At 38.3% G+C, this 14,172-nt stretch overlaps 4 protein-coding genes across 4 annotated transcripts; all 4 read right to left on the reverse strand.

The window, feature by feature from the left end:
* Positions 1-85: 85 nt before the first annotated feature.
* On the reverse strand, positions 86-520 carry LOC104588535 (uncharacterized). The gene has a single exon (XM_010246497.1). The coding sequence runs from the start codon at positions 518-520 to the stop codon at positions 86-88; it is 435 nt and encodes a 144-aa protein (XP_010244799.1).
* A 2,595-nt stretch (positions 521-3,115) lies between these two features.
* On the reverse strand, positions 3,116-4,168 carry LOC104588512 (protein DMP9-like). Its single transcript, XM_010246470.2, has one exon. It carries the CDS (start codon positions 4,046-4,048, stop codon positions 3,407-3,409), a length of 642 nt encoding a protein of 213 aa, XP_010244772.1. The 5' UTR covers positions 4,049-4,168; the 3' UTR covers positions 3,116-3,406.
* A 99-nt stretch (positions 4,169-4,267) lies between these two features.
* Positions 4,268-6,761, reverse strand: LOC104588513 (uncharacterized). The gene is made up of 5 exons (XM_010246471.3): positions 6,167-6,761; positions 5,296-6,069; positions 5,108-5,187; positions 4,942-5,013; positions 4,268-4,628 (listed from the first exon to the last, which is right to left on the reverse strand). Exons 1-5 carry the CDS (start codon positions 6,491-6,493, stop codon positions 4,439-4,441), a joined length of 1,443 nt encoding a protein of 480 aa, XP_010244773.1. The 5' UTR covers positions 6,494-6,761; the 3' UTR covers positions 4,268-4,438.
* A 5,549-nt stretch (positions 6,762-12,310) lies between these two features.
* On the reverse strand, positions 12,311-13,558 carry LOC104588514 (uncharacterized). The gene is made up of 3 exons (XM_010246472.3): positions 13,138-13,558; positions 12,940-13,055; positions 12,311-12,806 (listed from the first exon to the last, which is right to left on the reverse strand). Exons 1-3 carry the CDS (start codon positions 13,303-13,305, stop codon positions 12,500-12,502), a joined length of 591 nt encoding a protein of 196 aa, XP_010244774.1. The 5' UTR covers positions 13,306-13,558; the 3' UTR covers positions 12,311-12,499.
* Between the last annotated feature and the right edge of the window lie 614 nt (positions 13,559-14,172).

The following is a 14,172-nucleotide window of genomic DNA, read 5'->3' on the forward strand; positions in this document are numbered from 1 at the left end:
GCCAAAGGAGAAAAACTAGTAGTCAAATAATATCTAATTATCTATTAGTTTGTAACAGACCTCTTGACGCTACTTTTATTACTGCTTAAACATCATTCCTCCTGGAGCTTTTCTTTAATATTTGAGTCATTGAATCAGCAAGGGACATGGCTGGGTTCGCTCTGATAAATTTGTTGAACCTTTGGCAGATTTTCATGTGTGCATATAGAGCTTCTTCATGTATAAAATGGTGTGCTTGGCCAATTCTTTGAGACTCCTCTCTAACAGCCTCTGAGCACAGGCCGCATACCCACCTTCCACAGAACCGGTCCCTAACTTGCCGGATGTAGCCACGGGTGCAGTCTTCAAAGAGGCCGCAGCACTCGCACTCGACCTCTCTCACATCGTTACCGGTAATGGCGGACTGAGAGGGGATCCTGAGGTCCATGTACTTGGATATACCCATTTCAGAAGACATGTCTGAGACCGCCTTCTGGATCAAGTCCAAGGACAGCCTCCTTGCCCTGGTTCTTGACGCCATGGTTAGTAGCTGACTAGCTGCTGTTTGGTGAGTTTGTGGGCTGGTTTTATAGGAAAGATATTTGAATCTAGGACTGTCTGCTCCACTCGTTGATGTCTTTTATTGTCGAAAATTGCTTACAAGATCGTCACAACTCACAAGAAAGAAATGAATGACATTATGAGTACTGTTGTATTGATAACTACTCATTCCTCTTGAAAATAGACCATTTCAATTAATAGTACTGCTCAAGAGGAGCATTTTAAGGTGGAAAGAGCGTATAAGTGAATAGTTAATAAGATAAGGAGATTTTGAGAAAGCCATTGCATAGTTGGGAGTGGAGGCTCGGATCAATGTCGACATGGGTAGAGCATGAAACTAAGGGTTCAGAGTGTTTTAGGCCTCAAGCTTAAGCTTGTGCCTTGTGGTTGTGAAAGAATGAAAGGAAAAAAGTGGTATTTTAATGGTAGTTCGTAGTCTGTAAATGACAGGACTGAAACATCAACTGGTTTGGTTGTTCACGGGGTGGGTTTTGCTTGCCATACATCTTTATTATCACTTATCAGAGCGTGAATGGAGTTGAAGTTGGAGATTTTTTCTCTCTGTGGAAGGTGTGCTTGGAACTTGTGTGAATGTCACTAAGATTGAGACAGTCTCTCTCTCTCTCTCTCAGAGTCAGATATGAGGACTTTATGCTACTACGACCTTTTAGTTGAAATCATTCTTAAATTAGTTATTAATCCTTGAACTCAATAACACACAGACCTGGCAAAAAGTCGACCCAATTTGTGAATCTGAACTGACCCAACATGAAAAGTGGGTCAAGGTCTCCTATGTGGCAGCCTAAATTAGAAGGCGGTCTGACCGGGCCTGACCCAAAAAGATTTCAGATTGGTCACAGGTTACCAATTTTCAAGCCAATGTTTTCAAACTGGTGTTGTCTTGGATGGTTAAACTGTTCAAACTGTTGGCTTGATAAAAAACCATTGATCTAGGTGGTTGAAATATTGGCCCATCTGACCGATGGGTCAACCCTAATCTATATATTTAGGGTTAGGGTCTAGCCTTTACTGGCCCAATGTCGAAGCTGACCTGATCCTAAATGACACCAAAAATGCCTCGACCGGTTCAAACCCATCCTGACCCTATTGCCAGGTCTAATCATTCTGATATATAGATACATACTCTGAACTTGAACCTTGGACGATTGCTTCATAGCTGGTGGGTAATCTCATCAGGTGGGATGAAAGCACAACTGATTTCTGTTCTTTTCTTTTATGTCGACAGGAGGCCAAGAATTCTTGTTATCAGATAGGAAGAAGGATGATCTACTTTATCAATGTGAGGTTAAATTACATTTTGGTTGCTGTGAAAGATGAGTAAGCCAATTCCTTGTTATGCAGGCAGAGGTCATTTGTGATTGATGGGGTTTCATGGACAGGAACAGTAAGAAATGGATCTGATTATATCAGTATGAAGCAAGCAATTGAGTCTCCTTATTTTTCAAGGACAAATTTACCCCTTGATAACTATTGAGAAAAATGCTAAGCATAATAATAAGCATTGTTCTACTAGTGATTATTCTCAGCATATAACTCTTTTAACTAAATTAGTAGCAAAAAAAAAGCACTCTTTTAGCTAAATAATTCCTAAAATCTCATATTATTTATTAGTATAAAGTATGGGTTCTATTATGTCGGAAAGAAATGATATCTGAAAAACTAACAATCAATCAATTGGAATTATAAATTTGGTAGCCAATTGGGTGTTATTTATCAAAATTCATGGGTGCATTTTAATTGGTCAAAACTCTTTCAATACCATATCTTTCTCATATCATAGATTTTCCTAGTATAAATTGATTCCCATCATACTTATCACTTCAACTCATAATCCACATTGATTTTCAAGAAAGGGGGAAGAATGGATTTTACCAAAATAGAATGATGATAATAACAATAACTGGTGAGGATGACGATAATAATTAATAACATTAATAACATCAGAATTTTAATTTTTTCCTTCGAAGTAGTGTATGGGCCCATCATACAAGGTTTAAAAATATAAATATAGAAGGTTTTGTACTGTTATTTTTTGTGTTTGTACTTTTTACCAAATTAAGGCTCCATTTGAAAGGAGTACAATATGTAGAGTGCAAAATCTTACATTTTGTATTATTTTATATATATTTGTACAGTATATATTTGTGTTTGTACTCCTTCCAAACTGAGCCTAAGGTTCAATTTGATAAGAGTGCAAATATGTACAGTACATATTTGTGTTTGCAGTACTGTACATATTTGGTGTATCAAGGTGCTGTTTGGTTCACATGAATAGGGTCTGGAATCAGAATCGGAATGGCCATTCCCTGTCCTCCCTTGGGAGTGAAATTCCCATTCCTGCTGATTTTAATTTCTATTCCCATTTCTGTCTGAACCAAACAGACCAAGGGAATAGATCATTCGGATTACGATTCCTAATCCGACTACAAAGCAAACGGACCCTAAATGCTATTTACCCTTATATTTATTTTTACGATACAGCATTAAACCATTACCCCATAGGGTCGCGTATAACCCGTTTACACCCCTCAGTAAACACATGAATGCAATAGGCTTCAGTAGAGCATGGAATGATGGAATTCAACATCAACTACCAACAAGGAGTTTCTGCAGTAAAACACAAAAACCTGGCTGTTGAAGTCTTGAAGAAACTGATTGATCAAAAGAAAAAAGAAAAGAAATTGCAGCAGCAGATTTATTAATCAGACAAACAAAACAAAAACATCATTGACCCAAGAAATCAATGAGAAGATCTTCCTAACACTAGCCCAAGTGTGGTGCAATTACAGCTCTACAAACACAGTCAGTAGTCTCACAGAGATGACAGACAGACATCCAAAAGGGTTCAGGCTGCCATGCACCCTATGCCATAGCGAGTGTTTGGGAAGACCAGAAACAGGCTACTGCATATCACACCCACCATTAGAGGGAAACTCTCCATCACCTCATCCATCTCCTTCACATGTCCCCGGAACAGACAATCCGTCACCCGATGATCAGAGAAGGCAATGGCCACGAAAACCATCACAGACATGATCGCATGCACGAAGTCTGTAAACCCAACCTTGAATCGGTCGTCCTTGGGGACCTCCACACCCAGTCCTGACTTGAACAGCGATAATCCACTTGGGGTCACAAACCCGTAGTAGACCTTCCCGTCCGGCCCTCTGAAACTGTCTGTAAAATGGAAGAAGAAACATGAGAGGACACAGAGGCCCATTAGGACCTCAATCATCATGGTGTTTACCGGAGAGCACTGGCCGTCACCGGAGACTGATGGCAGAAGCATTTCGAAAGTGAGAAGGGTCCCTGTAGGGAGGAAGTTGACAAGCATTGAGGTCTTGGACAGGGTCTTCTGCACTCCCTTCGCCACTGCTCGCTTTCGCCGGCCTGTCTCTGGGACCAACTGCGGAGATGAGGGGCGTGAGGGTGTCTCCTGCGGAGCCGCATCGTAGATTTTGATTCCAATTCCTTCTGCTTGTTCCATTTTCCGGCAAGATTCCAACTCGCCAAGAAAACTCAGAGGAATTGGAAGGTGGGGGGCGTAAAAGGAGTTTGTTTGATGGTTGCGTTCAGATTTTATAGACGGATTATTACCAATTTGAATTTCAATTTTGAAGTTGTGAAGTTCTGCAACTGCAGGAAACTAACTCGCCCATGTTTCGGGTTGATCTTGAATTATTAGGCAGGATACAGTTATCAGAGATGATCAGAAAAGGAGAAAATCTAGAAATTTTCATTATTTGTGCCTGGACAAACATTACTAGGAAACTGAACGTGGGAGAGTGAGCCTCATACAGGGCCGGTGAGGCTGTCATGATCCCTGAAAAACTAGAAATAAGCTCTCTAGAATCTCTACACATAATTACATAAAGAATCAGAAGCGATGACCAGAAAAGAGATTTGGATGAGAGTTCTCGCTGTTTTCTTCGAATGTCACCCACTTGGCCAAGCTCCCACGTCTCTCTCTGGCAGCATTTCTCATGCTCTCCATTTCACCCACATGATCTTTGAATTCCTTCTTCACCACGTCCAGTACAATGTCACCATATCTGTCACACCATGGCCTTACAAAACAAAAAATTTTACAGACAATAAGTATCTAAAAGAATCATAAAATTTGTGCAAAATCTAAACTAAAATAAAACCCATCTCAAATCTCAGCTATATAAATGTAATGTGTGTGCAAGTGAATGCAGATGTGCTCTTTCAGTCTGCATACAGTATCTTATCGATCAGAACTTGCAGAAGCTTCATGGGTTTGAAACATGGTCATGGATATTTATGAACAAATTGTTTTCGTCATTGCCTACTTAACAACTGAATATTTATGAACAAATTGTTCCAAAAGGGAATAGAATAAAGAAAAAGAGTGCTTACTTGGGGAAAAATTTTTTCAGGTCAGCTTTATCGACTGGCAGCCTGGTGGAAATTGCTTCAATTTGGTCATTCCTGTAGATCCATGAGGTTAACAGAGTGAATATTTTAAAAAACAAGCATTTCAGAGAGAAAAAGAGACATTAAAAAAAGTGGGTTTGGTGTTTACGAGAATTGTAGGTTTGGATTTGTGGTGTTGAGTTCTGTTTGGATTCGCGATAGCTCTTTCTTTATGTTCTGTCCCAATACCTTCATAGAGATTTACACCATTACTACAGTTAACTGCACTCCAGAAAATGGTTTTCATGATATTGGAAAAACGAGAAAAAAAAATAATTGATTTCTGCAATTCTCTACCTTATCGATGAAGAAATCTGATGCAGAACCATCTGGGTGTATCTTTTTCTTTATCAACTTCGTGTCTGGGCCCTCCCCAATTGGGCTATCAACAAGTGGGCAAGGAGTTGAAAAGGCATGGTGTTCGTCAGATCTTTCCCCCAGAGAAAGAGGAGTTGTTTCATCTTCTGGATTACTTCTCTTCCACTTCTTAAACCCATCAAATCCCCATTGCTTCTTTGCTGATTTTGATGCTCTCTCATCCGGATCTGGCTCCAAATCGTCCACATTTTCGTCTCTCTGAAACAGAGTACGAAACGTTTTCTTCTTCACCTTCTCAGTGCTTTCTCTTTCCTTCTCAACCTTAATGGGTAAACGTGACGAACTCTCTGGCATAAGAACGGATCTGGCTTCACTTCCCTTCTCTTTTGAAGGGAAATCCCAAAATGAGTTCTCTTTCAGAGCCCCAGAACCGTTCCCATTGGGATTCTTTCCCTTGCTTTTCCCGGATTTATGAGGAGTAATGAAACCAATCATGGAAGCAGCTTCTTTGATCGGTTTCATTGGGGACCTGTACTTGGTCTTGGTTGTAGATTGCAATCTGTCTTTATCCATCAAGCACTCCTCGTCCTTCAATTCGATAACAGACCACTCCTCTTCTGAATTTTCTGCCTGACTAGCAACAATTACGTCTCTAGCCTCAATCTCAGCTCCTTGAACGGCTAGTCTCTGTAGCAGAGGCCTCTTCGAAGAGTGATACTCGTCCATAGAAATGCATTTGGCGTAGAACAGCTCCTGAACAAGAACAAAAAACAGCAAGAGAATCAAAACTCATTTCACCCCACCAAATGTAGTAAATTTACCAGATACCAATTTTCATCTGTGGTCTTACCTGCAAGAAAAGCAGCTTGTCTCTGATGATTGTGGGGTGTTCCAGATCAGCTGGAGAAGCGATGAGAGTTTCAAGGAGTTGAGTTCGGAAGGCAGTGACCTCGCCTTGTGGTATGATCCCTTCCTTGTGGAGACCAATCAGGTTGAGAATCCGGTGAAACGATTCCTGCTGCCATTTGAGATTCTCCGATTGCTGCCTGGCGAGCCTCTGATCGGCAGTGAGACCCGTCAAGCGTTTCTTCTTCATGGAGAAGGGGAGAATGTTTTTGCAGAGAGAAGTAATCGTGTCGTGGACAGAGGAATAGTAAGTTGGGGTGTAGGAGTACATTGTGAATCCTAGATTGCTTTTCTTAGTTTGATGAATCGATTAAATCACAGGGGAGAAAAGATAGATTTTCGAGTTGCAGAGCTGCTCTGTCTTGGTTCTACAATTTTCTTCTCTGAAACGAAAAAACGCTTTCTATGCAGAGAGGCACTATAAAGAGGTCATCCATTTTTTTCGTTTTTCTTTTGTTTTTTGTTTTTTGTTTTGGTTTTTGAATAGTACCAGCAACGGTAACTTGAACTAGCCGTTGTAGGGCTTTCCGTTGAGCATCACTCGAGCGACACTCTACCATGCGTTAAAATGAAACCCCCTCTGCGGGCAATTACGAAAATAGCCATAATCCATGTGCTGTGCGCGCTGTGCGGTGCATCAAATGATCAAATCCAATTGGGTTATTGGGTCCAGTGATCATGGGGCGGACCGGGCCTGGACCGGACCCAGGGCTTAAAATATCAGCCGGGCCGGGCCAGGCTTTGGGGCTCTCATTACATTCATTATATTTAGATGTATAATATTTTATTTTTATACATAAAATATATGCATATTAGGTACTTATCTATGTATGTATGTATGTATGCACATACATATTAATATGTTATTAAATAAATAAACAGAAAACTTAATAGGGGTGCAACTCGGGTTGGCCTGAATTTACACTGTTTCGGGCCAGGCCTATTCAAATTTTCACAAAAACCCAATCGAAATCCATCCAATTTGCACCCCCAAAAAACCCAGGTTGAAGCCCAAAATTTCTGGAACGGGCTCATCCTTATCACCAATGGCCCTTGTGTTGTGTTGTGTTGTGGTTAGTCTTAGAGATCTTATCTGGTCCCTTGTAGATTAGGGTTAAGTTACTTGTTCCACCCTTCTACGTACTCTCATTCATATTTTTTAGGGACAAATTAAAATCCAGATTTCCTCCTCACAGAATGATTCTCACACCCATCTTACAGCATTTGTAATCTTGTATTGGAAACATCTCTCCATAAATGAAAACATACAATTATAGAAGATGTTCCTAATGTGTGGCTGCAAGCCTGCAATGTATTTTGTAAGGTGGGTGTGAGGGGGAAACCTAAACTCGACAAATTAATGTTCTAGTGAAAATGTGTTTAACAAAAATAAAATAAGATAAAATTTTGAAAATGGTAATAAGTTATTTGGCGTTCATAGATAATTACTTTCATAAATACCAAAATGTACATTTTTGAGGAGAAATAATATATTATTATTAAGGGTATTTTGATAAATGTACTTATTTCTGTCTTGATTCTCTCTCTTATTTTTTTTCTAATAAATCCCCAGTAAATTTTTGGTCGGAAGGGGGGGGGGGGGGGTAAAAGTGAACAAGTAAACTTGAGGAGAGGTCTTAGTGTTTGAATAAAATGTTAAGGGACGTATAAGTAATTTATCCTTACAAGTTACAACAGTTCAAGTGGGTGAAATGAAGGACTTTTACTTTTTGTCTTTGAGTGGATAAAATAATCATACAGTAAAAACATTTAGAGGGATAGAATCGACCTAAACTGTTTGACAATGGCTGAAGAGGCTGAATTGAATGACTTATTATTTATTTATTTGTCGGCAGGCTGAGAGAAGGCATCACTATCTGGCTATCATATCCACTAAAAGACAAAACAATAAGTAATTTAGGCAAGGTTCTATATTGTGGATATTCTGTGGATTGATTGGCTTTGAAGCACACCACACCATTAGGCATTTTTTAGTTTAATTCATAATTTCTTACTACAAAGAGCACACTCAAGTATAGATAAAAGTAAGTCATCAATCTATATGTATAGTGATAACTCAATATAATCTCATCACATTGTTCCAATGGATGTAGGTGGAACTTAGGCTGCGTTTGGAAACTATGCAAATAGAGTGTAAATTCAGGTTTAGAGTAAATTTGCACTCTGGTTCACTTTTGCTTATGTTTGACAACATTATATTTATGTATTGATAAATGATAGATCAATGCATATTTATATTGATAATAAGATGTAAAGGTTCAGTTTGGAAAGAGTACAAATACAAATATGTAGAGTACAAAATCTTATATTTTATATTATTTTGTATGCATTTACATTGTACATATTTGCGTCTGTACTCTTTCCAAATTAAGCCAAAAAGTACATCAATAAAAAAGAAGTAAATTTGCATCAAAGTGGGCTTTTGATAAAAAAATGCATATGCTTTATTGAAATTCATGTTTGCATCCATTACAGGTAAAAATCTGTTTGGTAAGAAGATAAATTTGTCAATACAAAACTAACCCAACTTTGCAATTTATATGAACTGTTTTACACTCTACATATTTGCATTCACACTTATTTACATAAATTTTAAACGCAGCCGTAAGGACTATTCCGATGTTTTCTAGGGATATACTGAATACTGACGCATTTGTAAAACTTTTGTTAACTCTCATGATCAGTATCTTGATTTATCTTTTCATGTTTAACAATGAATATGACATTGAATAGAACGGAATGGTGAAATAGTATTCATGTAACCGGCCCGGGACAAGATGGATGATAACGATGATGATGATGATGTTATATTGTTAATGTCTTCATTCTCCTCATTAAGAGAACAAGGATATCTTGACTTTAAGGGGGCAATAAATAATTTAGTCTATCCATTATCAAATACAACCCCTTTTTTTGGTAAACCACACAACCCCTTTCTCATTAGAAAACAAAACAATAAATCATAGAGGGCCTGGTTTTACTATATTGGCGTACTGTCCAATTTGTTTGAGCCTTCACCATTGAAGGTTCAAAATAGTCCCTTATCAAATGTGAACTGAACTTGCTCACTCAGGTGAGTGAGTGCAGGTTCTAATCCTCTATGCAAAAACCAATCCGGTGGATGAATTACAAATGATGACCAAACAGTCTTATTAGAACACTTAAACCAATTTTTCTAGCACACACACACACATGCATTAACCAGGTTGAGATGAGATCCATTGACATAGTGTTGGCAGTGTTGATAGCTTGTTGGCATAAGCGTTAAGAGGCCATTGAAAGTGGTTGATCTGATCTTGAGAAAGATTACATGGAGTTAAAAACTAGCCTTGTGATGAGCATGTTTGGCTACAAAGAAAGAGCTGTTGAGTGATGGCCTACAAGGGAATAAGTGAAGACAAGTAAAGGGATATTGTTTCATCTTTGTGATAGTGTGGTTGAATGGGTTCTCCACTTTAGAGAATCAAGGAAAGAATTTGACTGATCAGTCTAATCTTTACATGGAAAGTGGAAGGCATTGTTTCACATCAAACAAACAGTGATAGGTACAATCCTTCACCCCCTCTCCCCCCAATAATTCAGGTATGAGGAATAATCCCATGGGCCATGACAATTGTTTTAAGACTGTAGTAATGATGCAACTGCTGAAGACAACCCTATTAAGATTTGTGTGATTACTCAGCCTCTTCAACAACACAAAACATGAATGTACAAGATAAGAAAAGAGGAAAGGAACAAACTCATCTCTAACTATCAGATACATAGAATTTTTTTTTTTAAATCTTCTTTTTAGAACAGTTTCAGTGTTCCATATAAAGGGTCTGATGAGTAACATTGTAAATGTCTTAGGTTAAAACAGAACACTTCTATCTTGAGCTTTGTGCCATGCAACACCATTCGGGTTGCTTTTGGCATAGCTCATTCATAACTTATTTCTTCCACATGGATAAGGAGGTTTTGTGCCCTTATGGATAAAACTGGTTCTTTAAAAAGGGGATGCTCTAGTCATTTTCAAATTATAAAAGGGTAGTGCTCCATGTTTTAAAATACCTTATAGGGGGCTAATGGTCATGAAAAAAATGTTTTGTATTAATTTTGGAGGGTATTATAGGAATTTTCTGAATTTCATCAAAGTTGGATTTTTGTGCCCATGCGCTTCTAAAGCTCCAACATGAAAAGACTAATCAAGTGATTAAAAAGGGGACTCTCATCTCATCTTTTCATCTTTTTCTGCCCCAAAGAAGGGGAAAGGGCCTTGTTTTCTGGAGTATTTTCATTGGGGTTCCATTTAAGAGGTTGGCACTACAAAAGCTCAGTGTGATTGGATTTTCTTCTAGCATCTTAGCTTGTAGAGTATTTTCTGACTGTAGCTGATTTCTTTCCCAATTCCCATTGTTCATGGGACACTCCAAATTACTCAATTTCAATCATCTAATCAAATTGAACTTTGGTTAGGTAATCTCTTGAGTGGAAATTATTAAGTGGTGGATCCTAATAAATCTTGATTACTGGCAGAGTCTCTAGCTGAAACTTTCCCATTCCAGATTGAGCATTTTTGGAAAATTACTCCCCCCCACTGCATGCTTGTCCCATGTGATGAACATGGCCCTAGGAGCCTTAAGAGTTCCCTTTCAGATCTGCTGTTATTCACCAGTAGATTCTTGAATTGCGTACACCAATTCAGAGTTTTCAAATCAATGCATAGGTAAGGCCTCTGTACCATCAGCATCAAGAGGTAAGATGAGGACACACAGAAGACAAAGGTCTATAATGGCAGCTGCTCTTTCCTCTTCCATTTTCACTAAATTCCTGAAATTGACTCTTCTGCCTTGTGAACAACATCCAACCCAAATCAACACTTCAAGTGTAATTAAGTACTAACAAGATACATCTCCTTCTTTTGGTGGGAAGAGAGGAGTTCCCAGCATTTCACGTAAGAGTGAATAATGCCAGGGTGACCAAACTGTAGAATCTGATACAAACTGATGAAACTGAAAGAGATGGGAAACATCAAACAACTATTATCAAAACTACATTTAGTACATGGAAAATATCCTTTCACAATTCTTATCTTGTTGTGTAGTTATGGGAATCGGGGAATCTCTAATTCTTACAACATTTTCAAGAGAAAGACAAATAACTAACCTAAACTTCTAATCTTCTGTAGACAAGATTCTTGGAAAGTTGAACTAACATGAGACCTTTCATGCTTCAAATAAAGAATTGAAGCAAATTGCACTAGGAACCCACTTACCTAAGTGACCTGTTTATCGGATTGTTTCTATCTGATTGAAAACCAGTTTAGATTTAAAACAAAATTTTGGTTTCCTTGTCTTATTTTCACATAAATGCTCCTTGCTTTTCTATGGTCGGACTGGACCAAACTTGCTTAGTGACTCTGGTTTCAACTTTCAAGGCTTGGTCAAAATTTCAGTCACTGCTGACCTAGTTAAGGGGCAGGCTTTCTCTAGAAAATATCCTAAAAAATCAACCCAGTTAGGTGGTTCTAATTATTTTATCAAGTATATTCCTTGGGATGCTCAACATCATTGGCAAACTGAAATTCCAGTCAAAGAAATTTCCTACCAGGGAACTGCTGACTGGTTGTTCTTCTTGCAAGGCAATAACAGTGATCATATTTTATGGTAGAAGCCATTAAAATTGAAGGCATATGAGTACTGGGCCCAGCCCTACGAAAAACTGGTACATTATTTATATCCAATTCTGAACAGGCCCCATTCAAGGCAGAAAGAACGTAGGGGAGAGTGATCTTTAGAGCCATTAGAGCCACTCATCTCCACTGAACTACAAAGGCACATTGCACGGGGATAGCGAGTTGCTAACTGGTAATGCCTCTCTCTCTCTCTCCTTCCTCACACCCAACAACAGATGAAAACCTGGTTGTTAGGAAAAAGTCCTTTATTATAGAATAAAGTGGCTACACCTTATTCTTTTAGAGTGGCTACACCTATAATACAATTGAAAAGCAGGAAAAGTAAATCCAGTGGCTACACCTCTGAGGAGGTTTTTCTTTTAGAGTGCTCAAAATTTGTTCTAATAAAAAAGATTAGAAGCAAGATGAGATAGTTTTACTTCAACATTAGCAATTCTAAGGATACCCTTAATAGATTTTACCACACACAGAGAGAGAGAGAGGGGAGGGGGGGGGGGGGGGATACAAGTGAAACTTGAATATACATTTCTTTGTAATGAACAACTGTGATAGATATCTTCACAGACAAGAGAGGTACATGCCCTAAGATAAGATTCCCATCCTGCAACAAGGGCAATGAGAATTGTTCTCAAGCCATGGCTCCAAACATCTCGAATGGAATCTATGTGCACAAGGAAGATGAACAAGGGTCTGACCAGCCATGAAAGCCTCTAAGCACACTACACACTGGTCTTGTTCTGAGGATTTCCATCCCAACATTGCCCAAATGAATCTCTTTCTCGAGTGGCCTGTCTTCAATCCAAACCTTTCTGTTTGCATACTTTCAAATATAACAGAGTGTAAACCATGGCCACCATCCTCACACTTCAAGCTCCCTTTACTGTCATGCCTGCATTTAGCATATAAACAACAAACTGGAGGTGGTGAGTAGCTTTTATTGTTTATCAATGCAGATTCAGAAATCAGAACCACTGATACTGAGGCCTCAGAATTTTTACCATGTTTGCTTGAACATTAATTACCTTTTTCTTTCTGGTTTTCTTGGGTTTCTCAACTTCTTATCCAATCTCTCCTTGGCTTCTCTAGCCACTCCCTCGAGCTTCTCATCTAAAAGACTCTGGTTCGACTTGGTTCTTTGCTGGGGTTGAGTTCAAATCATTTGAAGCACTTAGATAAACTGAAATCTCAACCAACTAACAAAGAAAAACAAAAATAAGTACCAGAGAAGAGCTTGAATTGAGATGGGTTTCATGGCTGCTTGTGTATAGACAGAAAGACGTGCGCCTCGTCCGGTTGTGTCCAGCTATGCCTAGTGGCTCCGCCGAGCTTCCTCCTTGATGGAATCGCTTCCTTCGAGCACATTCAACGCCAGGAAGCATTCCGGCCATTGGCACAAGCAACCCAAACAGATGATTTTACACAAAGAAAGAATTATGTATATATAGATAAGAAAGAAACCACTTTAATGTTTCGTATCTGATAGTTCTTATATTGTCTGATTTCTTTCTCCTAAAAAGGCTGTTCCCCAATGGCAGTTGTGAGTTGTGAACAACACAGTGAAGCATAAACATAGATTATGTAGGGGATATTAGGGTGAGGACATGGTTTATTCGGTTAAAAATCAAACCGAATAACTCCAAATTTTAAATGAAAAATTAAATCGATCGAATAGACCAAAATTTTAAATGAAAAATCAAACCAAAATATAAAATTTCAGTTCGATTTTTGATTACTTCCATTAAAACCAAATGTTATCATTATATATATTTTAATATATATATATATATTATAGATATTATAAATGTATTATATATATTATATAAAATAAAGTTTGGTTAACTCGATATTTTAGATCAATTGAATTTCCAAACCTAAAAACTCAAATTTTATAAAACAAAAAAAGCTAAAACTGAAATTTTTTAATTCGGTTTAATTAACCAAACAATGCTCACCCCTAGGCCATAAGAGTCTTCGAATCCAGATCCACGTCCATGGTATGTATTTAGCACGGTTCAAAGTATCAACATATCTCTATGGAAGAGGCGTATAAGTACTTTGAACGATACGTTATGCCTGATACGAGATATATATTATATCAAAATTTTGATCCTTAGGTTCAGTTTGGAAGGAATACAAATACAGATATGTAGAGTGCAAAACCTTATATTTTGTATGTGCTTGCACTCTACATATTTGCATTTATAATCCTTTCAAATTTAGCTTTAGTGCCTAGGAATGTAATTAGATCCAATAAG

This window comes from Nelumbo nucifera, chromosome 8 (assembly GCF_055504915.1).
Source record: "Nelumbo nucifera cultivar China Antique chromosome 8, China Antique-T2T, whole genome shotgun sequence".
Taxonomy (NCBI): Eukaryota; Viridiplantae; Streptophyta; class Magnoliopsida; order Proteales; family Nelumbonaceae; genus Nelumbo; species Nelumbo nucifera.

Coding starts and splice junctions, on each gene's coding strand:
- LOC104588535 (XM_010246497.1), bottom strand. CDS start 520: ATGGCGTCAAGAACCAGGGCAAGGAGGCTGTCCTTGGACTTGATCCAG.
- LOC104588512 (XM_010246470.2), bottom strand. CDS start 4,048: ATGGAACAAGCAGAAGGAATTGGAATCAAAATCTACGATGCGGCTCCG.
- LOC104588513 (XM_010246471.3), bottom strand. CDS start 6,493: ATGTACTCCTACACCCCAACTTACTATTCCTCTGTCCACGACACGATT. Junction 5,188..5,295: donor CAGATTTCTTCATCGATAAG/GTAGAGAATTGC, acceptor ATCTCTATGAAG/GTATTGGGACAGAACATAAA. Junction 4,629..4,941: donor CTGAAAAAATTTTTCCCCAA/GTAAGCACTCTT, acceptor TTGTTTTGTAAG/GCCATGGTGTGACAGATATG.
- LOC104588514 (XM_010246472.3), bottom strand. CDS start 13,305: ATGGCCGGAATGCTTCCTGGCGTTGAATGTGCTCGAAGGAAGCGATTC. Junction 13,056..13,137: donor TCAATTCAAGCTCTTCTCTG/GTACTTATTTTT, acceptor ACTCAACCCCAG/CAAAGAACCAAGTCGAACCA. Junction 12,807..12,939: donor AGAAAACCAGAAAGAAAAAG/GTAATTAATGTT, acceptor TGCTAAATGCAG/GCATGACAGTAAAGGGAGCT.